At 47.2% G+C, this 19,132-nt stretch overlaps 1 protein-coding gene across 1 annotated transcript in view; it reads right to left on the minus strand.

Annotated features, from left to right (window-relative positions):
- Window positions 1–8,260: 8,260 nt before the first annotated feature.
- fbxl19 (F-box and leucine rich repeat protein 19) overlaps window positions 8,261–19,132 on the minus strand; it is a 58,961-nt gene continuing 48,089 nt past the window's right edge. The window contains exons 11-14 of the mRNA XM_079564178.1: window positions 17,842–18,005; window positions 16,505–16,666; window positions 9,782–10,003; window positions 8,261–8,592 (exon numbers count right to left, since the gene is read on the minus strand). Coding sequence (XP_079420304.1) covers window positions 8,393–8,592; window positions 9,782–10,003; window positions 16,505–16,666; window positions 17,842–18,005 — 748 coding nt within the window. The 3' untranslated portion in view covers window positions 8,261–8,392. The remainder of the gene's footprint in view (window positions 8,593–9,781; window positions 10,004–16,504; window positions 16,667–17,841; window positions 18,006–19,132) is intronic.

Below are 19,132 nucleotides of genomic sequence, written 5' to 3' on the forward strand. Positions count from 1 at the left end.
GGCCCGGTAAGAACCATGAGGCCGTCCTTCTGTGGACCCACCACCTGCAGGAGGCGCCATAGGGGCTAGTGCAGCTCCAACAGCCCCCACGACCCGGCAACGGACAAGTGGAAGAAAATGGATGGATGGTTTAGTTTAAAGGGACTATACAGAGTTTTAAAACTAAGTATGTTCCTCATGTCCAGCCGTGTCCTCATGTGCAGAAGGAGCTCAGACCTGAACTGCCTCTAAAATCCTGTCCCTCAGAAAGGAGTTACTTCGGGGCCGAAGCAGGGGCGGCCTGGCCATCTGTCCTATATTCTGGAAGAGCACAGAAGGGCCACGGGCTCTCGGGCCACCGGTCTGGCCTCTCCACCAAAACCAGGATGGAATAAAAATGTGCCAGAAGAGCAACAAAAAAGGTGACAAAAAGCAATGAAAAAAAAAGCCCCAAAAAACACAACAAAAACGCACTGTTGCTCTCCAGTTCAGAAGCTTTTAGATTTAGGTAATGCCGAACTGGAGAAAAGCCACTCAGTTAACCTCCTGAGACCCAAGAGTTTGTCTGGTGTGCATTTTATAATTGTTCTTGCTATTTGGGATGAGTAGGACCTAATAAGTATAATAACTAAAATGTGTGTGTGTACAGGAAGAATGTAAGAATTTAATTTTGTGTAATTATACTTTGTAGTGTAACATTTCACGTAACCATATTTAAAAACCGTGGAAGAGCTTGGTAGCTTCTGTCTTCACCTGGTTTGGAGCTATAGAGGAGAGAGGCTAAATGCTAACGCGGTCTGTGTTTACGTGACTGAGGACACGCGTGAAGACCAGACAGGTTCACATGAACTCGTCTAAGGTAAGAACAGATCTCAGTATGGAAAAACGTGGCCTGTTCCTTTAAGACGGGGATAAGAGGTTAAAATATATCAGCGCCAAACCTCTGGAACTCACTCCCCGCTGAATTCCGACAAATGACCTCTCTGCCCCTTTTTAAATCGCGTCTCAAAACCCACCTCTTTAAAGTTAGCTACTTACTTTGATGTGTTTTAGTTTGTTATGCTTTTATCATTGTAGCTCATGTAAGGTGACCTTGGGTGTTTTGAAAGGCGCCGACAAATAAAATGTATTATTATTATTATTATTAATATGTCTAATTTGGGCCAGGCTGGTCTGAGTCCAGGGCCATTTTTCAGGCCCAGTCCACCCCTGCACGAGCTTAATCTAGAGACTGCAGTTACACGTAAGACCTGAGGTGGCAGTATTGAGAATAAAAATGACCAGCTTGCATCTAGTCCGTTTAAAATCGTCAGGATTAGGGTTAGGTTAACAGTGTTGTAATCTTTATCAATCAACAGAAGCAGCTCATTACACTTTCCAAATGTGTTCATAAGAATTTTGTTTTGTTTTCATGAAAACATTTAAATATAGCCTGCGTGAAGTAGATCAACATCAACGCTGATCGGTTTAGCACCGCCTTATCCAGCAGAGGGCGCTGCATCGCGGTGGATTCGCTTCACGGTGGATCTGTAGCTTTCCCCGACTCGAAAAATACTAAAAAAGTAACTATTCAGGATTGTATCCGGCTCGAAGGACCAATATTGGGGATCGTAGGACGGTATAAACTCAACACAGAGAGTTCAGAAACAAAGGGTTTATAATGATGGTTACAAAAGTCTGTGAAGGATCTGAAAGTACAAATGAGAAGACTGATTCACATAACTGATCACAATACTTCAGTTAGCTTAGTATAGATTACAGTAAATATAGCCAGAAACCAATAATTCACTAAATATTGGTTGATTTGAGTTATTGTATTTACGTTATTTACATTACATAGTCACAAAACAGGAAAACTCAAAGGGAGAAGGCCGAAGCATCTGAAACTAAGAATATGAATGATTTTAACCCACCTGATTACATATGGTGCTCCGTTACTTAGCAACCATAAACTCCTCCCACCTGGTCAACTATCACAGAGCTCATTCAGCTGCATGTCATGATAACATTTAGTATTTACTACGTCCTTCTTAGTTATTTTTCCACAAATGTGACTCTGTTCCTCAGCTTTTTGGTCTAGGGAGTGTTGAGGGTGTGTAGGGATATTCTGGGCTGGGGAGGGATGGAGTGTGTTGAGGGTGTGGGTGATTACACTGGTCTGGAGCAGGGTGTAGGTGTGTTGTAGGTGGGGGCTGGGGGATATTCTGGCCTGGGGAGGGGTGTAGGGGTGTTGGTGGGGGGTATTCTGGCCTGGGGAGGGGTGTAGGGTGTTGGTGGGGGATATTCTGGCCTGGGGAGGGGTGTAGGGGTGTTGGTGGGGTGCTTTGGGAGGATATTCTGGCCTGGGGAGGGGTGTAGGGGTGTTGATGGGGGGGGGGGGGGGGGGGGATATTCTGGCCTGGGGAGGGGTGTAGGGGTGTTGGTGGGGTGGTGTGGGAGGATATTCTGGCCTGGGGAGGGGTGTAGGGATGTTGATGGGGTGCTTTGGGAGGATATTCTGGCCTGGGGAGGGGTGTAGGGATGTTGATGGGGTGGTGTGGGGGGATATTCTGGCCTGGGGAGGGGTGTAGGGGTGTTGATGGGGTGCTTTGGGAGGATATTCTGGCCTGGGGAGGGGTGTAGGGGTGTGGATGGGGGGGTGTGGGGGGATATTCTGGCCTGGGGAGGGGTGTAAGGGTGTTGATGGGGGGATATTCTGGCCTGGGGAGGGGTGTAGGGGTGTTGTGGTGTGTTGGGGGTCTGTGGGGGATGTACTAGCCGGGGCAGGGTGTATGTCTGGGGGGCATATACTTGTCCGGGACGGGGTGTAGGTGTGTTTGGGGGGGGTTGGGGTTAATAATGTTTGTAAAATGTGAAGTAAACAGAATAAAGGTAAAATAAAGGAGACGTTGGAGCCGAGTAAAAACAAACCCATAGCTTTATTGTTACAGTAGTCTCTCAAACGTAGCTGCCGAAAGTTGGTCTTTTCTCTTTTTACTTTTTCTTCCAACTTCTTTACATTTTTTTAATATATTTTCTTTTTTCAAATCCATCGACACAAACAGAAGAAAACCAGATTAAAAAAAAAAACAACCACGGAAAACAAAAAATGCCCCTTTTTTCACAAAGTATAAAAAAAATAAAAAATAAAAAAAAACATTTGGCAAAAACAAAAGTGGAGCCGCGAGAATCCAGTGCATTTTCAAACGACACGGCGCCGCCTGATTGGATAAGAGCTTTACAGGGACGGGGATATCGTCCAATCAGAGCCCGGCGTTTGCTTCAGATTTATGGCACAAAGAAATATACAATAAAAGCACAGATATGAGTGGGAGGGGCTTCACTGCACCGCCCACATTCAGCCGGCCCACCAGGAGCGCCCACACGGATCAAACCCAGGTCAGCTTTACCCAAATCCAAAAGCTACAGCCCATTTGAAAGCTAAGACCTACAAACTGATCGGAGCTGCTTCTTCGTTATGACTGTTTGTGGTTTGATCAGAAAAGGCGATGAAAACGACTAAAACAAGGAAGAAGAATGACTTTCGTGGGTCTTAGCTTTCAAATGAGCCACCGGCCTAAAGGCTGTGAACCCGCTGGAAAGCTTTTAGATTTGGGTAAAGCTGGACGGGGGTAAGAGGTTTTTAACACGACTCGGTTTTCGATACCGACACAAGAACTAGAGGTCGACCGGGTTTTTCTGAGGACGATTTTGGGGTTGTGTGTGTTGTGTCACCTTTTTTTGTGTTTTATTTTTTTTCAATTTTTGTCACATTTTTGTTGAATTTTTGATGAATTTTTGTCACATTTTTGTTGAATTTTTGTTGAATTTCTGATGAATTTTGGGGGATTTTTGTTGAATTTTTGTCACATTTTTGTAGAATTTTTGTAGAATTTTTGGGGGTTTTCATTGGTCGATGCCGATACTTTTAGGCCGATACTTCCTGTCTGATCTATAATCCTGTAAAAACAAATACCTGACATTACTTTAGCTGATTCAGATTCTGCCCCAGCTTTGATTAGCTTTCATTAACTTTCATTAGCTCGGTTTATGACACTTGGTTTAACTCATTGTTCCTCTCTGATGGTCCTGTTCACTCCGTCATTTGGCCGGACTTTTATACATTTTTCAAAACTTGACTAAATTAGCATCAGAATTTGCTCTGATATGTAAAAAAAAGGTGCAATAATAACATTTATATGGGCAGTAAAAAAACATGAGTGACGACCAGAACTCCCCATTCACACTCATGGAAACATGATATAAACGCACAATTTGACCAAATGACAAAAATGGAAACCAGGGTTCATTTTGACATTTTAATTTAGTCGAGAACAATAGTTTTTTTTTTCAATTTTAGTCTAGTTTTGGTCATTTCTGATGTTTATTATAATCAGATTTGTTCCACACGAGCTGCTCCTTTAACAGAGAATCTAAATGATCTGAGGCTCATTTTAGTTTCTTCTTTTCCTTTTTATTTAGTCACATTTTAGTCGATGGAAAAATCTGGACATTTTAGTCACAGTTTTAGTCCAACTTTAGTCACAAAGATTTGACTTTGACCAAGGCCGTGGGAACCCAGGGTGCTGAGGGCGCTGCAGCAGCCCCTGGTGGATCATTTCCAAACTGCAGGCAATATGAATTAATAGGAAATATGCACAGAAAAAGCGTTTTTGGGGTCAATTTTGTCCCTCAGCTATAATATCTGCCCACGGCTCTGACTTTGACTAAAATGATGACACTGATGGAAACATTGTTTTTCTCATTGCTTAACCCCTTAACTCCCACCTGAACTGAGCACATTTTCTCCAGTTTGGCTTTACCCCAATCCAAAAGCTTCTGGAAAAAAGCTGTGAAAATAGCAACAAAACTGAGACGAAAACAATGATGGAAATGTGACAAAAAAGTGATGAAAAATTTATGAAAAAAATGTGGCAAAAATGTCACAAGAAATTGACAAAAATATTACAAAAAAATGACGAAAAAATTGACGAAAAAATGACAAAAAAGTTACAAAAATGAGTTTGAACAAAAGAATTATGGAATAAAAATCTGATGACGTGAGGAAAAAGATCCTCTCGGTTCAGGCGGGAGTTAAGAGGTTAAAGAGACTTGAGATTTTGTGCTCACTACTGCCACCCCAGGCCTTACACGTAACTGCAGCTTCTACATGAAGCTCGTGCATGACGGCACTTCTGACCTGAAGTAACAGCTCTCTGAGGGGCAGTGGTGCTGAACATGTAGGAGGAAATACTTTTTAAACGATATTGTAAAAGCTCCAAATATCGGCCCGATACATCGGTCGACCTCCAGCCTGAGTGACACTCGGTTTCTGAAACAGAAGAATGCTGTGTGAAACCTGGTGCTTTCTCCTCGGGGCCGGTGCAGTGAAGGAAACATTTCAGACTCATTTAAACATTTCAGACTCATTTAAACATTTCAGACTCATTTAAACATTTCAGACTCAGTGCAGCCGGTTCTCACAAAGTATAAAAACATCACAATGAAAACCCGACATTTCGGAATCAGCAGAGTAAAAAAAGAAACGCCGGAGGATCATGAGGAATGAATAAATAACAACAAAGTCCTGAGAAAAAAAGAAACAATGAACAAACTCAAACCCATTGAGGCAAATGTTGAAGAACGAGGCTCAGATTCAGAAGAAGCGGCGGCGTCGTCACGGAGACTCTTTACAAGCAGACGGAGATATGTTTGGTCCGGAACGCAGGAGAAACACGGGAACCGTTTAAGGCGAAACGCTGCAGTCGGACTTTCTCTGGGACTGAACCTCCGAGGCACGTTTTCACTTCAGACGTCCTCATTTTCAAACAAAAGCACGACGCCTTGCAATGTAGTTCCGCTTTTTATCCGCTTAGAAAATGGCCGTGTTTATGGTGTGTGACTGTATTTAAATCGGGAAAGAGCTTCAACTGTCTTCACCTGGTTTGGAGCTCTGGAGGAGGAGAGGCTAATGCTAATGCTAACGCCGTCTGTGCTGTGTTTACGTGACTGAGGACACGTGTGAAGACCAGGCAGGTACACATGAACTCGTCTAAGCTCAGGTAAGAACTAACTCAGTATGGAAAAATGGTGGCCTGTTCCTTTAACATCTTACCACCCGCCTAAACCGAATGCATTCTGTCCTCTTTGGCCATTATATAGGCCTGTGTAGCACCTCATTTGAAAGCTAAGACCCACAAAACTGATCTTTTTCCTCGCGTTGTTGCTGTGTTGTGTGACCTTTTTGTGTGTTTTATTTTTTTCAATTTTTGTTACATTTTTGTTTAATTTTTGTCACATTTTTGTTGAATTTTTGTCACTTTTTGTTGAATTTTTGTCACTTTTTGGTTGAATTTTTGATGAATTTTTGATGATTTTTTGATGATTTTTTGATGAATTTTTGATGAACTTTTGTCACATTTTTGTTGAATTTTTGTTGATTTTTTTGTTGAATTTTTGTTGAATTTTTTGATGAATTTTTGTCACATTTTTGTTGATTTTTTGTCACTTTTTGGTTGAATTTTTGTTGAATTTTTGTCACATTTTTGTTGAATTTTTTGAAGATTTTTTGTCACATTTATGTTGAATTTTTGTCAATATTTGGTTGAATTTTTGTCACATTTTTGTTGAATTTTTGTCACTTTTTGGTTGAATTTTGGTTGAATTTTTGTCACTTTTTGGTTCAATTTTTGTCACATTTTTGTTGCGTTTACATCCTTGTTTTCTTCTCATTTTTTGTGGCTGTTTTGGTGCTTTATCCCCAAGAAGCTTTTTGATTAGGGTAAAGCCAAACTGGACAGAATGGGATCCGTTCAGGTGGGAGTTAAGAGGTTCATCTTGTTCCTTTATGGTTCTTCTTCACATGAACAAAGCTCAGAGCTGCTCCTTTGGCCTTTCAGACTGAAGAGAGTGGAAGTTTGGATCATTTGAGGCGTTCGTAGAATCGTCGGTTATTTCACTTTTTACCCGAGGTCCTGAAGTCATTGTAGCATGTCGTGTTTTTGTTCGTGAGAGTAAATACTTGTCTGTAAATACTGTTTAAATGGCGCTAGCCCGCAGTTAGCTTTGCCCGCTAGCCTGTTAGCTTGCATGATTACAGTAGTGTGTATTGGGGAAAGTTTAAACGGTGGTTTTTCTGTCCGAGACACCAGGGGGCGATGAAGGTCCGTGTGTTCCCCTGCAGCGTCTCGCCTCACGCTACGTTCACCGGGACAGGAAGTACAGTAACACTTTATTTAAATCGATCCATCGACTGGGCCTAGGTCAAAGGTCACAATCATCACCCAATACTTTCAATCTCAGGAGGAAACGCCGGGATTCTTCTCCCGAACGTCCGTAAACACTAAAGGACTGCCGTGATACTGTTAGCCTTAGCTTAGCGGGATGATGGTCGCCGGGCTGTGATTGGCTGCAGCCCGAGCGTGGAGCGAGGTGATTGGCTGAGAGGATGATGATGTCATTTACAGTTATTTACACAGAAATATGTACAAGAGTCAATTCTCCTGTTTGTACCGAGGACGAGGCGGAGCGGTGAGTGCCATGTTCAGGAAGAGAGGGGGTAAACCGGGATAAACCGGGATAAACCGAGATAAACCGGGATAAACCGGGACAAACCGGGACAAACCGGGACAAACCGGGATAAACCGGGATAAACCGGGGATAAACCGGGGATGAACCGAGGACAAACCGGGGATAAACTGTGGATAAACCAGGGATAAACTGTGGATAAACCGGGGATAAACTGTGTATAAACTGTGGATAAACCGGGGATAAACCAGGGATAAACTGTGTATAAACTGTGGATAAACTGGAGAGAAACCAGGGATAAACTGTGTATAAACTGTGGATAAACTGGAGAGAAACCAGGGATAAACTGTGGATAAACCAGGGATAAACTGTGTATAAACTGTGGATAAACCGAGGATAAACCAGGGATAAACTGTGGATAAACTGTGGATAAACTGGAGAGAAACCAGGGATAAACTGTGGATAAACCGGGGATAAACCAGGGATAAACTGTGGATAAACCAGGGATAAACTGTGGATAAACCAGGGATAAACTGTGGATAAACCAGGGATAAACTGTGGATAAACCAGGGATAAACTGTGGATAAACCAGGGATAAACTGTGGATAAACCAGGGATAAACTGGAGAGAAACCAGGGATAAACCGGGGGAAAAAATTGAGATAAACTGTGGAAAAAAATTGAGATAAACCGGGGATAAACTGTGGATAAACCGGGGCTGAAATTGGGCAAACATGAGTTATATATTTCCGGAACCATCCCCCTTCGTGAAAGTAAACGTGGCATTTATCGCGTCCAGCCTCAGAGAAAACGCCTCTGTGGATCATTATGTACAGGAAGTGACATCACGGCGTTCCCCTCACATTAATAATAATAAATACTGTGGCGTGGCGGGAGTAGTGTAGTCTTTAGCTGTTCTTTAGCAGCGGCCTGTCGTCGGGCGGGCAGGAGGGCGGGGCGGAGGCGGCGGCTGCAGAGGAGGATGATGGGAGATGTAGGATCTGGGCGGAGTCTGAGGAGAGCTGAGAGCAGCAGCGCAGGTCCACGGTCTGAAGGGAAGAGCAGCGGCGCAGGAGCGGCACGCACTGGTCCGACAGCCGCACGCAGCCTGGACACAAGGGGGGGGCAGGGTTAGAGCGCCGGGGGACAGGGGGGCACGCACTGGTCCGACAGCCGCACGCAGCCTGGACACAAGGGGGGGGGCAGGGTTAGAGCGCCGGGGGACAGGGGGTGCACACGGGGAAACACGGGGGCACACACGGGCACACACTGGGGCACACACGGGGGCGTTTCCTCACGTCCCCGGTTATCTCCTATATATTATATCTAAAGTCAGGGGGAAATATGTGACACCTACGGGCATTTCATACGGGCAACATAGCTACGTTAATTCAAGTCCAATTCTTAAATTAAAATCGGTCATCAAAGATGACCGGAGGAATTGGTTTTGGCAACATTGATTTTTTTAAAGCAGCGCCCTTGAATTAGCAAAAGCAGCTACAGTATGTTGCCAAAAATCGGAAAGAAATGCCTGTAGGTCCGTTTTAAAGCACAGAGCCAGAGTGTGAAAACGCCCTGAAACTGTCAGATACATTATATCGTTTACCTGCCAGGCTCAGCTGAGTGAGCCGCTCTTCGCGCTCAGTTTACCTGCCAGGCACAGCTGCATGAGCCGCTCTTCACGCTCTGTTTACCTGCCAGGCTCAGCTGCATGAGCCGCTCTTCACGCTCTGTTTACCTGCCAGGCTCAGCTGCATGAGCCGCTCTTCACGCTCTGTTTACCTGCCAGGCTCAGCTGCGTGAGCCGCTCTTCGCGCTCTGTTTACCTGCCAGGCTCAGCTGCGTGAGCCGCTCTTCGCGCTCTGTTTACCTGCCAGGCTCAGCTGCGTGAGCCGCTCTTCGCGCTCTGTTTACCTGCCAGACTCAGCTGCGTGAGCCACTCTTCACGCTCTGTTTACCTGCCAGACTCAGCTGCATGAGCCGGTCTTCACGCTCTGTTTACCTGCCAGGCTCAGCTGCGTGAGCCACTCTTCACGCTCTGTTTACCTGCCAGACTCAGCTGCGTGAGCCACTCTTCACGCTCTGTTTACCTGCCAGGCTCAGCTGCATGAGCCGCTCTTCGCGCTCTGTTTACCTGCGTGAGCCGCTCTTCGCGCTCTGTTTACCTGCCAGGCTCAGCTGTGTGAGCCGCTCTTCGCGCTCTGTTTACCTGCCAGGCTCAGCTGCGTGAGCCACTCTTCACGCTCTGTTTACCTGCCAGACTCAGCTGCGTGAGCCGCTCTTCACGCTCTGTTTACCTGCCAGGCTCAGCTGCGTGAGCCGCTCTCGCTGCGGGGACAGCCCTGAGGTGAGGGTGGCGACGCTCTGGTCGGACAGCAGGGGGCAGTAGCTCAGATCCAGCCTCTGCAGGTGCGGCGTGAAGCGCGGCAGCAGACGACACGCCGCGTCCGTCAGCTCCAAACCGGCCAATCGCAGCTCAGTGACGCTCTGGAACCGCCCACCTCTGCTGTCGCCATGCGCTGGCAGGATGAGAGACATTGTTAAATAAAAAACAAGGGACGTTAAAACCTTTAACTCCCACATGAACCTGTCGCTCCCTTGTTTTCACACTGACTCCTGTCGCTCCCTTGTTTTCACACCGACTCCTGTCGCCCCCTTGTTTTCACACTGACTCCTGTCGCTCCCTTGTTTTCATAGTGACTCCTGTCGCCCCCTTGTTTCCACAGTGACTCCTGTCGCTCCCTTGTTTTCATAGTGACTCCTGTCACTCCCTTGTTTTCATAGTGACTCCTGTCACTCCCTTGTTTTCATAGTGACTCCTGTCGCTCCCTTGTTTTCACAATGACTCCTGTCGCTTCCTTGTTTTCACACTGACTCCTGTCACTCCCTTGTTTTCATAGTGACTCCTGACTCGCCCTTGTTTTCACACTGACTCCTGTCAAGCCCTTGTTTTCACACTGACTCCCGACTCGCCCTTGTTTTCATAGTGACTCCTGTCACTCCCTTGTTTTCATAGTGACTCCTGTCACTCCCTTGTTTTCACACTGACTCCTGTCGCTCCCTTGTTTTCACACTGACTCCTGTCGCTCCCTTGTTTTCACACTGACTCCTGTCGCTCCCTTGTTTTCACACTGACTCCTGTCAAGCCCTTGTTTTCATAGTGACTCCTGTCACTCCCTTGATTTCAGTGACTCCTGTCACTCCCGTGTTTTCACAGTGACTCCTGTCGCTCCCTTGTTTTCACACTGACTCCTGTCGCTCCCTTGTTTTCACAATGACTCCTGTCGCTTCCTTGTTTTCACACTGACTCCTGTCGCTCCCTTGTTTTCATAGTGACTCCTGTCGCTCCCTTGTTTTCATAGTGACTCCTGTCGCTCCCTTGTTTTCATAGTGACTCCTGTCGCTCCCTTGTTTTCATAGTGACTCCTGTCGCTCCCTTGTTTTCATAGTGACTCCTGACTCGCCCTTGTTTTCACACTGACTCCTGTCAAGCCCTTGTTTTCACACTGACTCCCGACTCGCCCTTGTTTTCATAGTGACTCCGGTCACTCCCTTGTTTTCACAGTGACTCCTGTCGCTCCCTTGTTTTCACACTGACTCCTGTCGCTCCCTTGTTTTCACACTGACTCCTGTCGCTCCCTTGTTTTCACACTGACTCCTGTCGCCCCCTTGTTTTCACACTGACTCCTGTCGCTCCCTTGTTTTCATAGTGACTCCTGTCGCCCCCTTGTTTCCACAGTGACTCCTGTCGCTCCCTTGTTTTCACACTGACTCCTGTCGCTCCCTTGTTTTCACACTGACTCCTGTCGCTCCCTTGTTTTCATAGTGACTCCTGTCACTCCCTTGTTTTCACAGTGACTCCTGTCGCTCCCTTGTTTTCACACTGACTCCTGTCGCTCCCTTGTTTTCACAATGACTCCTGTCGCTTCCTTGTTTTCACACTGACTCCTGTCGCTCCCTTGTTTTCACACTGACTCCTGTCGCTCCCTTGTTTTCATAGTGACTCCTGACTCGCCCTTGTTTTCACACTGACTCCTGTCAAGCCCTTGTTTTCACACTGACTCCCGACTCGCCCTTGTTTTCATAGTGACTCCTGTCACTCCCTTGTTTTCATAGTGACTCCTGTCACTCCCTTGTTTTCACAGTGACTCCTGTCGCTCCCTTGTTTTCACACTGACTCCTGTCGCTCCCTTGTTTTCGGAGTGACTCCTGTCGCTCCCTTGTTTTCATAGTGACTCCTGTCGCTCCCTTGTTTTCACACTGACTCCTGTCGCTCCCTTGTTTTCGGAGTGACTCCTGTCGCTCCCTTGTTTTCATAGTGACTCCTGTCGCTTCCTTGTTTTCATAGTGACTCCTGTCGCTCCCTTGTTTTCACACTGACTCCTGTCGCTCCCTTGTTTTCACACTGACTCCTGTCGCTCCCTTGTTTTCACACTGACTCCTGTCAAGCCCTTGTTTTCATAGTGACTCCTGTCACTCCCTTGTTTTCAGTGACTCCTGTCACTCCCGTGTTTTCACAGTGACTCCTGTCGCTCCCTTGTTTTCACACTGACTCCTGTCGCTCCCTTGTTTTCACAATGACTCCTGTCGCTTCCTTGTTTTCACACTGACTCCTGTCGCTCCCTTGTTTTCATAGTGACTCCTGTCGCTCCCTTGTTTTCATAGTGACTCCTGTCGCTCCCTTGTTTTCATAGTGACTCCTGTCGCTCCCTTGTTTTCATAGTGACTCCTATCGCTCCCTTGTTTTCATAGTGACTCCTGACTCGCCCTTGTTTTCACACTGACTCCCGACTCGCCCTTGTTTTCATAGTGACTCCTGTCACTCCCTTGTTTTAACAGTGACTCCTGTCGCTCCCTTGTTTTCACACTGACTCCTGTCGCTCCCTTGTTTTCACAATGACTCCTGTCGCTCCCTTGTTTTCATAGTGACTCCTGTCGCTCCCTTGTTTTCACACTGACGGCCAATCAGGATGAGAGACATTGTTAAATAAAAAACAAGGGACGTTAAAACCTTTAACTCCCACATGAACCTGTCGCTCCCTTGTTTTCACACTGACTCCTGTCGCTCCCTTGTTTTCACACTGACTCCTGTCGCCCCCTTGTTTTCACACTGACTCCTTTCGCTCCCTTGTTTTCATAGTGACTCCTGTCGCCCCCTTGTTTCCACAGTGACTCCTGTCGCTCCCTTGTTTTCACACTGACTCCTGTCGCTCCCTTGTTTTCACACTGACTCCTGTCGCTCCCTTGTTTTCATAGTGACTCCTGTCACTCCCTTGTTTTCACAGTGACTCCTGTCGCTCCCTTGTTTTCACACTGACTCCTGTCGCTCCCTTGTTTTCACAATGACTCCTGTCGCTTCCTTGTTTTCACACTGACTCCTGTCGCTCCCTTGTTTTCATAGTGACTCCTGTCGCTCCCTTGTTTTCATAGTGACTCCTGACTCGCCCTTGTTTTCACACTGACTCCTGTCAAGCCCTTGTTTTCACACTGACTCCCGACTCGCCCTTGTTTTCATAGTGACTCCTGTCACTCCCTTGTTTTCATAGTGACTCCTGTCACTCCCTTGTTTTCACAGTGACTCCTGTCGCTCCCTTGTTTTCACACTGACTCCTGTCGCTCCCTTGTTTTCACACTGACTCCTGTCTCTCCCTTGTTTTCATAGTGACTCCTGTCGCTCCCTTGTTTTAACACTGACTCCTGTCGCTCCCTTGTTTTCGTAGTGACTCCTGTCGCTCCCTTGTTTTCATAGTGACTCCTGTCGCTCCCTTGTTTTCATAGTGACTCCTGTCGCTCCCTTGTTTTCATAGTGACTCCTGTCGCTCCCTTGTTTTCACAATGACTCCTGTCGCTCCCTTGTTTTCATAGTGACTCCTGTCGCTCCCTTGTTTTCATAGTGACTCCTGTCGCTCCCTTGTTTTCATAGTGACTCCTGTCGCTCCCTTGTTTTCACACTGACTCCTGTCGCTCCCTTGTTTTCATAGTGACTCCTGTCGAGCCCTTGTTTTCACACTGACTCCTGTCGCTCCCTTGTTTTCACAATGACTCCTGTCGCTTCCTTGTTTTCACACTGACTCCTGTCGCTCCCTTGTTTTCATAGTGACTCCTGTCGCTCCCTTGTTTTCATAGTGACTCCTGTCGCTCCCTTGTTTTCATAGTGACTCCTGTCGCTCCCTTGTTTTCATAGTGACTCCTATCGCTCCCTTGTTTTCATAGTGACTCCTGACTCGCCCTTGTTTTCACACTGACTCCTGTCAAGCCCTTGTTTTCACACTGACTCCCGACTCGCCCTTGTTTTCATAGTGACTCCTTTCACTCCCTTGTTTTCACAGTGACTCCTGTCGCTCCCTTGTTTTCACACTGACTCCTGTCGCTCCCTTGTTTTCACAATGACTCCTGTCGCTCCCTTGTTTTCATAGTGACTCCTGTCGCTCCCTTGTTTTCACACTGACGGCCAATCAGGATGAGAGACATTGTTAAATAAAAAACAAGTGACGTTAAAACCTTTAACTCCCACATGAACCTGTCGCTCCCTTGTTTTCACACTGACTCCTGTCGCTCCCTTGTTTTCACACTGACTCCTGTCGCCCCCTTGTTTTCACACTGACTCCTTTCGCTCCCTTGTTTTCATAGTGACTCCTGTCGCCCCCTTGTTTCCACAGTGACTCCTGTCGCTCCCTTGTTTTCACACTGACTCCTGTCGCTCCCTTGTTTTCACACTGACTCCTGTCGCTCCCTTGTTTTCATAGTGACTCCTGTCACTCCCTTGTTTTCACAGTGACTCCTGTCGCTCCCTTGTTTTCACACTGACTCCTGTCGCTCCCTTGTTTTCACAATGACTCCTGTCGCTTCCTTGTTTTCACACTGACTCCTGTCGCTCCCTTGTTTTCATAGTGACTCCTGTCGCTCCCTTGTTTTCATAGTGACTCCTGACTCGCCCTTGTTTTCACACTGACTCCTGTCAAGCCCTTGTTTTCACACTGACTCCCGACTCGCCCTTGTTTTCATAGTGACTCCTGTCACTCCCTTGTTTTCATAGTGACTCCTGTCACTCCCTTGTTTTCACAGTGACTCCTGTCGCTCCCTTGTTTTCACACTGACTCCTGTCGCTCCCTTGTTTTCACACTGACTCCTGTCTCTCCCTTGTTTTCATAGTGACTCCTGTCGCTCCCTTGTTTTAACACTGACTCCTGTCGCTCCCTTGTTTTCGTAGTGACTCCTGTCGCTCCCTTGTTTTCATAGTGACTCCTGTCGCTCCCTTGTTTTCATAGTGACTCCTGTCGCTCCCTTGTTTTCATAGTGACTCCTGTCGCTCCCTTGTTTTCACAATGACTCCTGTCGCTCCCTTGTTTTCATAGTGACTCCTGTCGCTCCCTTGTTTTCATAGTGACTCCTGTCGCTCCCTTGTTTTCATAGTGACTCCTGTCGCTCCCTTGTTTTCACACTGACTCCTGTCGCTCCCTTGTTTTCATAGTGACTCCTGTCGAGCCCTTGTTTTCACACTGACTCCTGTCGCTCCCTTGTTTTCACAATGACTCCTGTCGCTTCCTTGTTTTCACACTGACTCCTGTCGCTCCCTTGTTTTCATAGTGACTCCTGTCGCTCCCTTGTTTTCATAGTGACTCCTGTCGCTCCCTTGTTTTCATAGTGACTCCTGTCGCTCCCTTGTTTTCATAGTGACTCCTATCGCTCCCTTGTTTTCATAGTGACTCCTGACTCGCCCTTGTTTTCACACTGACTCCTGTCAAGCCCTTGTTTTCACACTGACTCCCGACTCGCCCTTGTTTTCATAGTGACTCCTTTCACTCCCTTGTTTTCACAGTGACTCCTGTCGCTCCCTTGTTTTCACACTGACTCCTGTCGCTCCCTTGTTTTCACAATGACTCCTGTCGCTCCCTTGTTTTCATAGTGACTCCTGTCGCTCCCTTGTTTTCACACTGACGGCCAATCAGGATGAGAGACATTGTTAAATAAAAAACAAGGGACGTTAAAACCTTTAACTCCCACATGAACCTGTCGCTCCCTTGTTTTCACACTGACTCCTGTCGCTCCCTTGTTTTCACACTGACTCCTGTCGCCCCCTTGTTTTCACACTGACTCCTTTCGCTCCCTTGTTTTCATAGTGACTCCTGTCGCCCCCTTGTTTCCACAGTGACTCCTGTCGCTCCCTTGTTTTCACACTGACTCCTGTCGCTCCCTTGTTTTCACACTGACTCCTGTCGCTCCCTTGTTTTCATAGTGACTCCTGTCACTCCCTTGTTTTCACAGTGACTCCTGTCGCTCCCTTGTTTTCACACTGACTCCTGTCGCTCCCTTGTTTTCACACTGACTCCTGTCGCTCCCTTGTTTTCATAGTGACTCCTGTCGCTCCCTTGTTTTCATAGTGACTCCTGACTCGCCCTTGTTTTCACACTGACTCCTGTCAAGCCCTTGTTTTCACACTGACTCCCGACTCGCCCTTGTTTTCATAGTGACTCCTGTCACTCCCTTGTTTTCATAGTGACTCCTGTCACTCCCTTGTTTTCACAGTGACTCCTGTCGCTCCCTTGTTTTCACACTGACTCCTGTCGCTCCCTTGTTTTCACACTGACTCCTGTCGCTCCCTTGTTTTCATAGTGACTCCTGTCGCTCCCTTGTTTTCACACTGACTCCTGTCGCTCCCTTGTTTTCGTAGTGACTCCTGTCGCTCCCTTGTTTTCATAGTGACTCCTGTCGCTCCCTTGTTTTCATAGTGACTCCTGTCGCTCCCTTGTTTTCATAGTGACTCCTGTCGCTCCCTTGTTTTCACAATGACTCCTGTCGCTCCCTTGTTTTCATAGTGACTCCTGTCGCTCCCTTGTTTTCATAGTGACTCCTGTCGCTCCCTTGTTTTCATAGTGACTCCTGTCGCTCCCTTGTTTTCACACTGACTCCTGTCGCTCCCTTGTTTTCATAGTGACTCCTGTCGAGCCCTTGTTTTCACACTGACTCCTGTCGCTCCCTTGTTTTCACAGTGAGCTACCTGCGCAGGGGGCGGGGCTTACCGGTGCGTGCGTCAGGGGGCGGGGCCAGCAGCTCCTTCAGGTGCGAGTCCTTCAGGTCCTCGACTCGACTCAGATCCAGCAGCTTCAGACACGGACATGACGTCTGACACAGCGCCGAGACGGACGACCAGAGGCACCCGGAGAGGAACAGCTGCTCCAGCCCTGAAACGCAAAGAAACAAGCGTGAAATGAGTGTGAAACGCAGAGAAACGAGCATGAAAAGCAGAGAAACGAGCGTGAAACACAGAGAAACGAGCGTGAAACGCAGAGAAACAAGCGTGAAACACAGAGAAACGAGCGTGAAACGCAAAGAAACAAGCGTGAACACAGAGAAACGAGCGTGAAACGCAAAGAAACAAGCGTGAACAGAGAAACGAGCGTGAAACACAGAGAAACGAGCGTGAAACACAGAGACGAGCGTGAAACACAGAGAAACGAGCGTGAAACTCAAAGAAACAAGCGTGAAACGCAGAGAAACGAGCGTGAAACGCAAAGAAACAAGCGTGAAATGCAGAGAAACGAGCGTGAAACACAGAGAAACGAGCGTGAAACGCAAAGAAACGAGCGTGAAACGAGCGTGAAACGCAGAGAAATGAGCGTGAAACGCAAAGAAACAAGCGTGAAACGCAGAGAAACAAACTTGAAACGCAGATAAACGAGCGTGAAACGCAGAGAAACGAGCGTGAAACGCAGAGAAACGAGCGTGAAACGCAGAGAAACGAGCGTGAAACACAGAGAAACGAGCGTGAAACGCAGAGAAATGAGCGTGAAACGCAGAGAAACAAACGTGAAACGCAGAGAAACAAACGTGAAACGCAGAGAAACGAGCGTGAAACGAGCGTGAAACGCAGAGAAACGCAGAGAAACGAGCGTGAAACGCAGAGAAACGAGCGTGAAACGCAGAGAAACGAGCGTGAAACGCAGAGAAACGAGCGTGAAACGCAGAGAAACAAGCGTGAAACATAGAAACGAGCATGACACAGAAAGAGAAACGAGCGTGAAACACAGAGAAACGAGCGTGAAACGCAGAGAAATGAGCGTGAAATGCAGAGAAACAAGCGTGAACCGCAGAGAAACGAGTGTGAAACGCAGAGAAACGAGTGTGAAACACAGAGGAACAGTTGCTCCAGCCTTGAAATGCAGAGACACGAGCGTGAAACACAGAGAAACCAGCGTAAAACACAGAGGAACATAGAGGAACAGCTGCTCCAACCCTGAAAAGCAGAGAAACGAACGTGATAGCCCGAGTCCTCTGTCGCCTGCGACCCAGCCACTGGAAGTGTATTTTCAGCATCGCAAAATCCCCACTGAAGCTGAAATCCCGAGCCCAGCCTTACCCTGCAGCCGGTTGAGGAGCCACATGAGCTGCTTCTTGGAGATGTTGGTGGAGCCCAGGTTCAGGGAGACGGGCTGACGGCGGATGATCCCGCTGAGCATCGGTGCCGAGATGGAGCGTTGTCGGCTCAGGTCGATGTGCGCCCACAGACGTTTGTCACAGCACCTGCAACCACAGACAGATACACTTATCACCTGCAACCACAGACACACTTATCATCTGCAACCACAGACAGATACACTTATCACCTGCAACCACAGACAGATACACTTATCACCTGCAACCACAGACACACTTATCACCTGCAACCACAGACACACTTATCACCTGCCACCACAGACAGATACACTTATCACCTGCAACCACAGACAGATACACTTATCACCTGCAACCACAGACACACTTATCACCTGCAACCACAGACAGACACACTTATCACCTGCCACCACAGACAGATACACTTATCACCTGCAACCACAGATACACTTATCACCTGCAACCACAGATACACATATCACCTGCAACCACAGACAGATACACTTATCACCTGCCACCACAGACAGATACACTTATCACCTGCAACCACAGACAGATACACTTATCACCTGCCACCACAGACAGATACACTTATCACCTGCAACCACAGATACACTTATCACCTGCAACCACAGATACACATATCACCTGCAACCACAGACAGATACACTTATCACCTGCAACCACAGACAGACACACTTATCACCTGCAACCACAGACACACTTATCACCTGCAACCACAGACACACTTATCACCTGCAACCACAGACACACTTATCACCTGCAACCACAGACACACTTATCACCTGAAACAACAGACACACTTATCACCTGCAACCACAGACACACTTATCACCTGAAACAACAGACAGATACACTTATCACCTTCAACCACAGACACACTTATCACTTGCAACCACAGACAGATACACTTATCACCTGCAACCACAGACACACTTATCACCTGCAACCACAGACACACTTATCACTTGCAACCACAGACAGACACACTTATCACCTGCAACCACAGACACACTTATCACCTGCAACCACAGACACACTTATCACTTGCAACCACAGACAGATACACTTATCACCTGCAACCACAGACACACTTATCACCTGCCACCACAGGGTAGAGGTGCGCCATGTGTTGTCTACAAGATCATTTCGTAATAACATGTGGGAGAAGATGCTGCTTAGAAGATGGGAAAAAACAAACTTTTTGGGGAAAAAGTGGAAAAAAGTTGTAAAAA

The sequence above is a fragment of the Gobius niger genome (assembly GCF_951799975.1).
Source record: "Gobius niger genome assembly, chromosome: 10".
Lineage (NCBI taxonomy): Eukaryota > Metazoa > Chordata > Actinopteri > Gobiiformes > Gobiidae > Gobius > Gobius niger.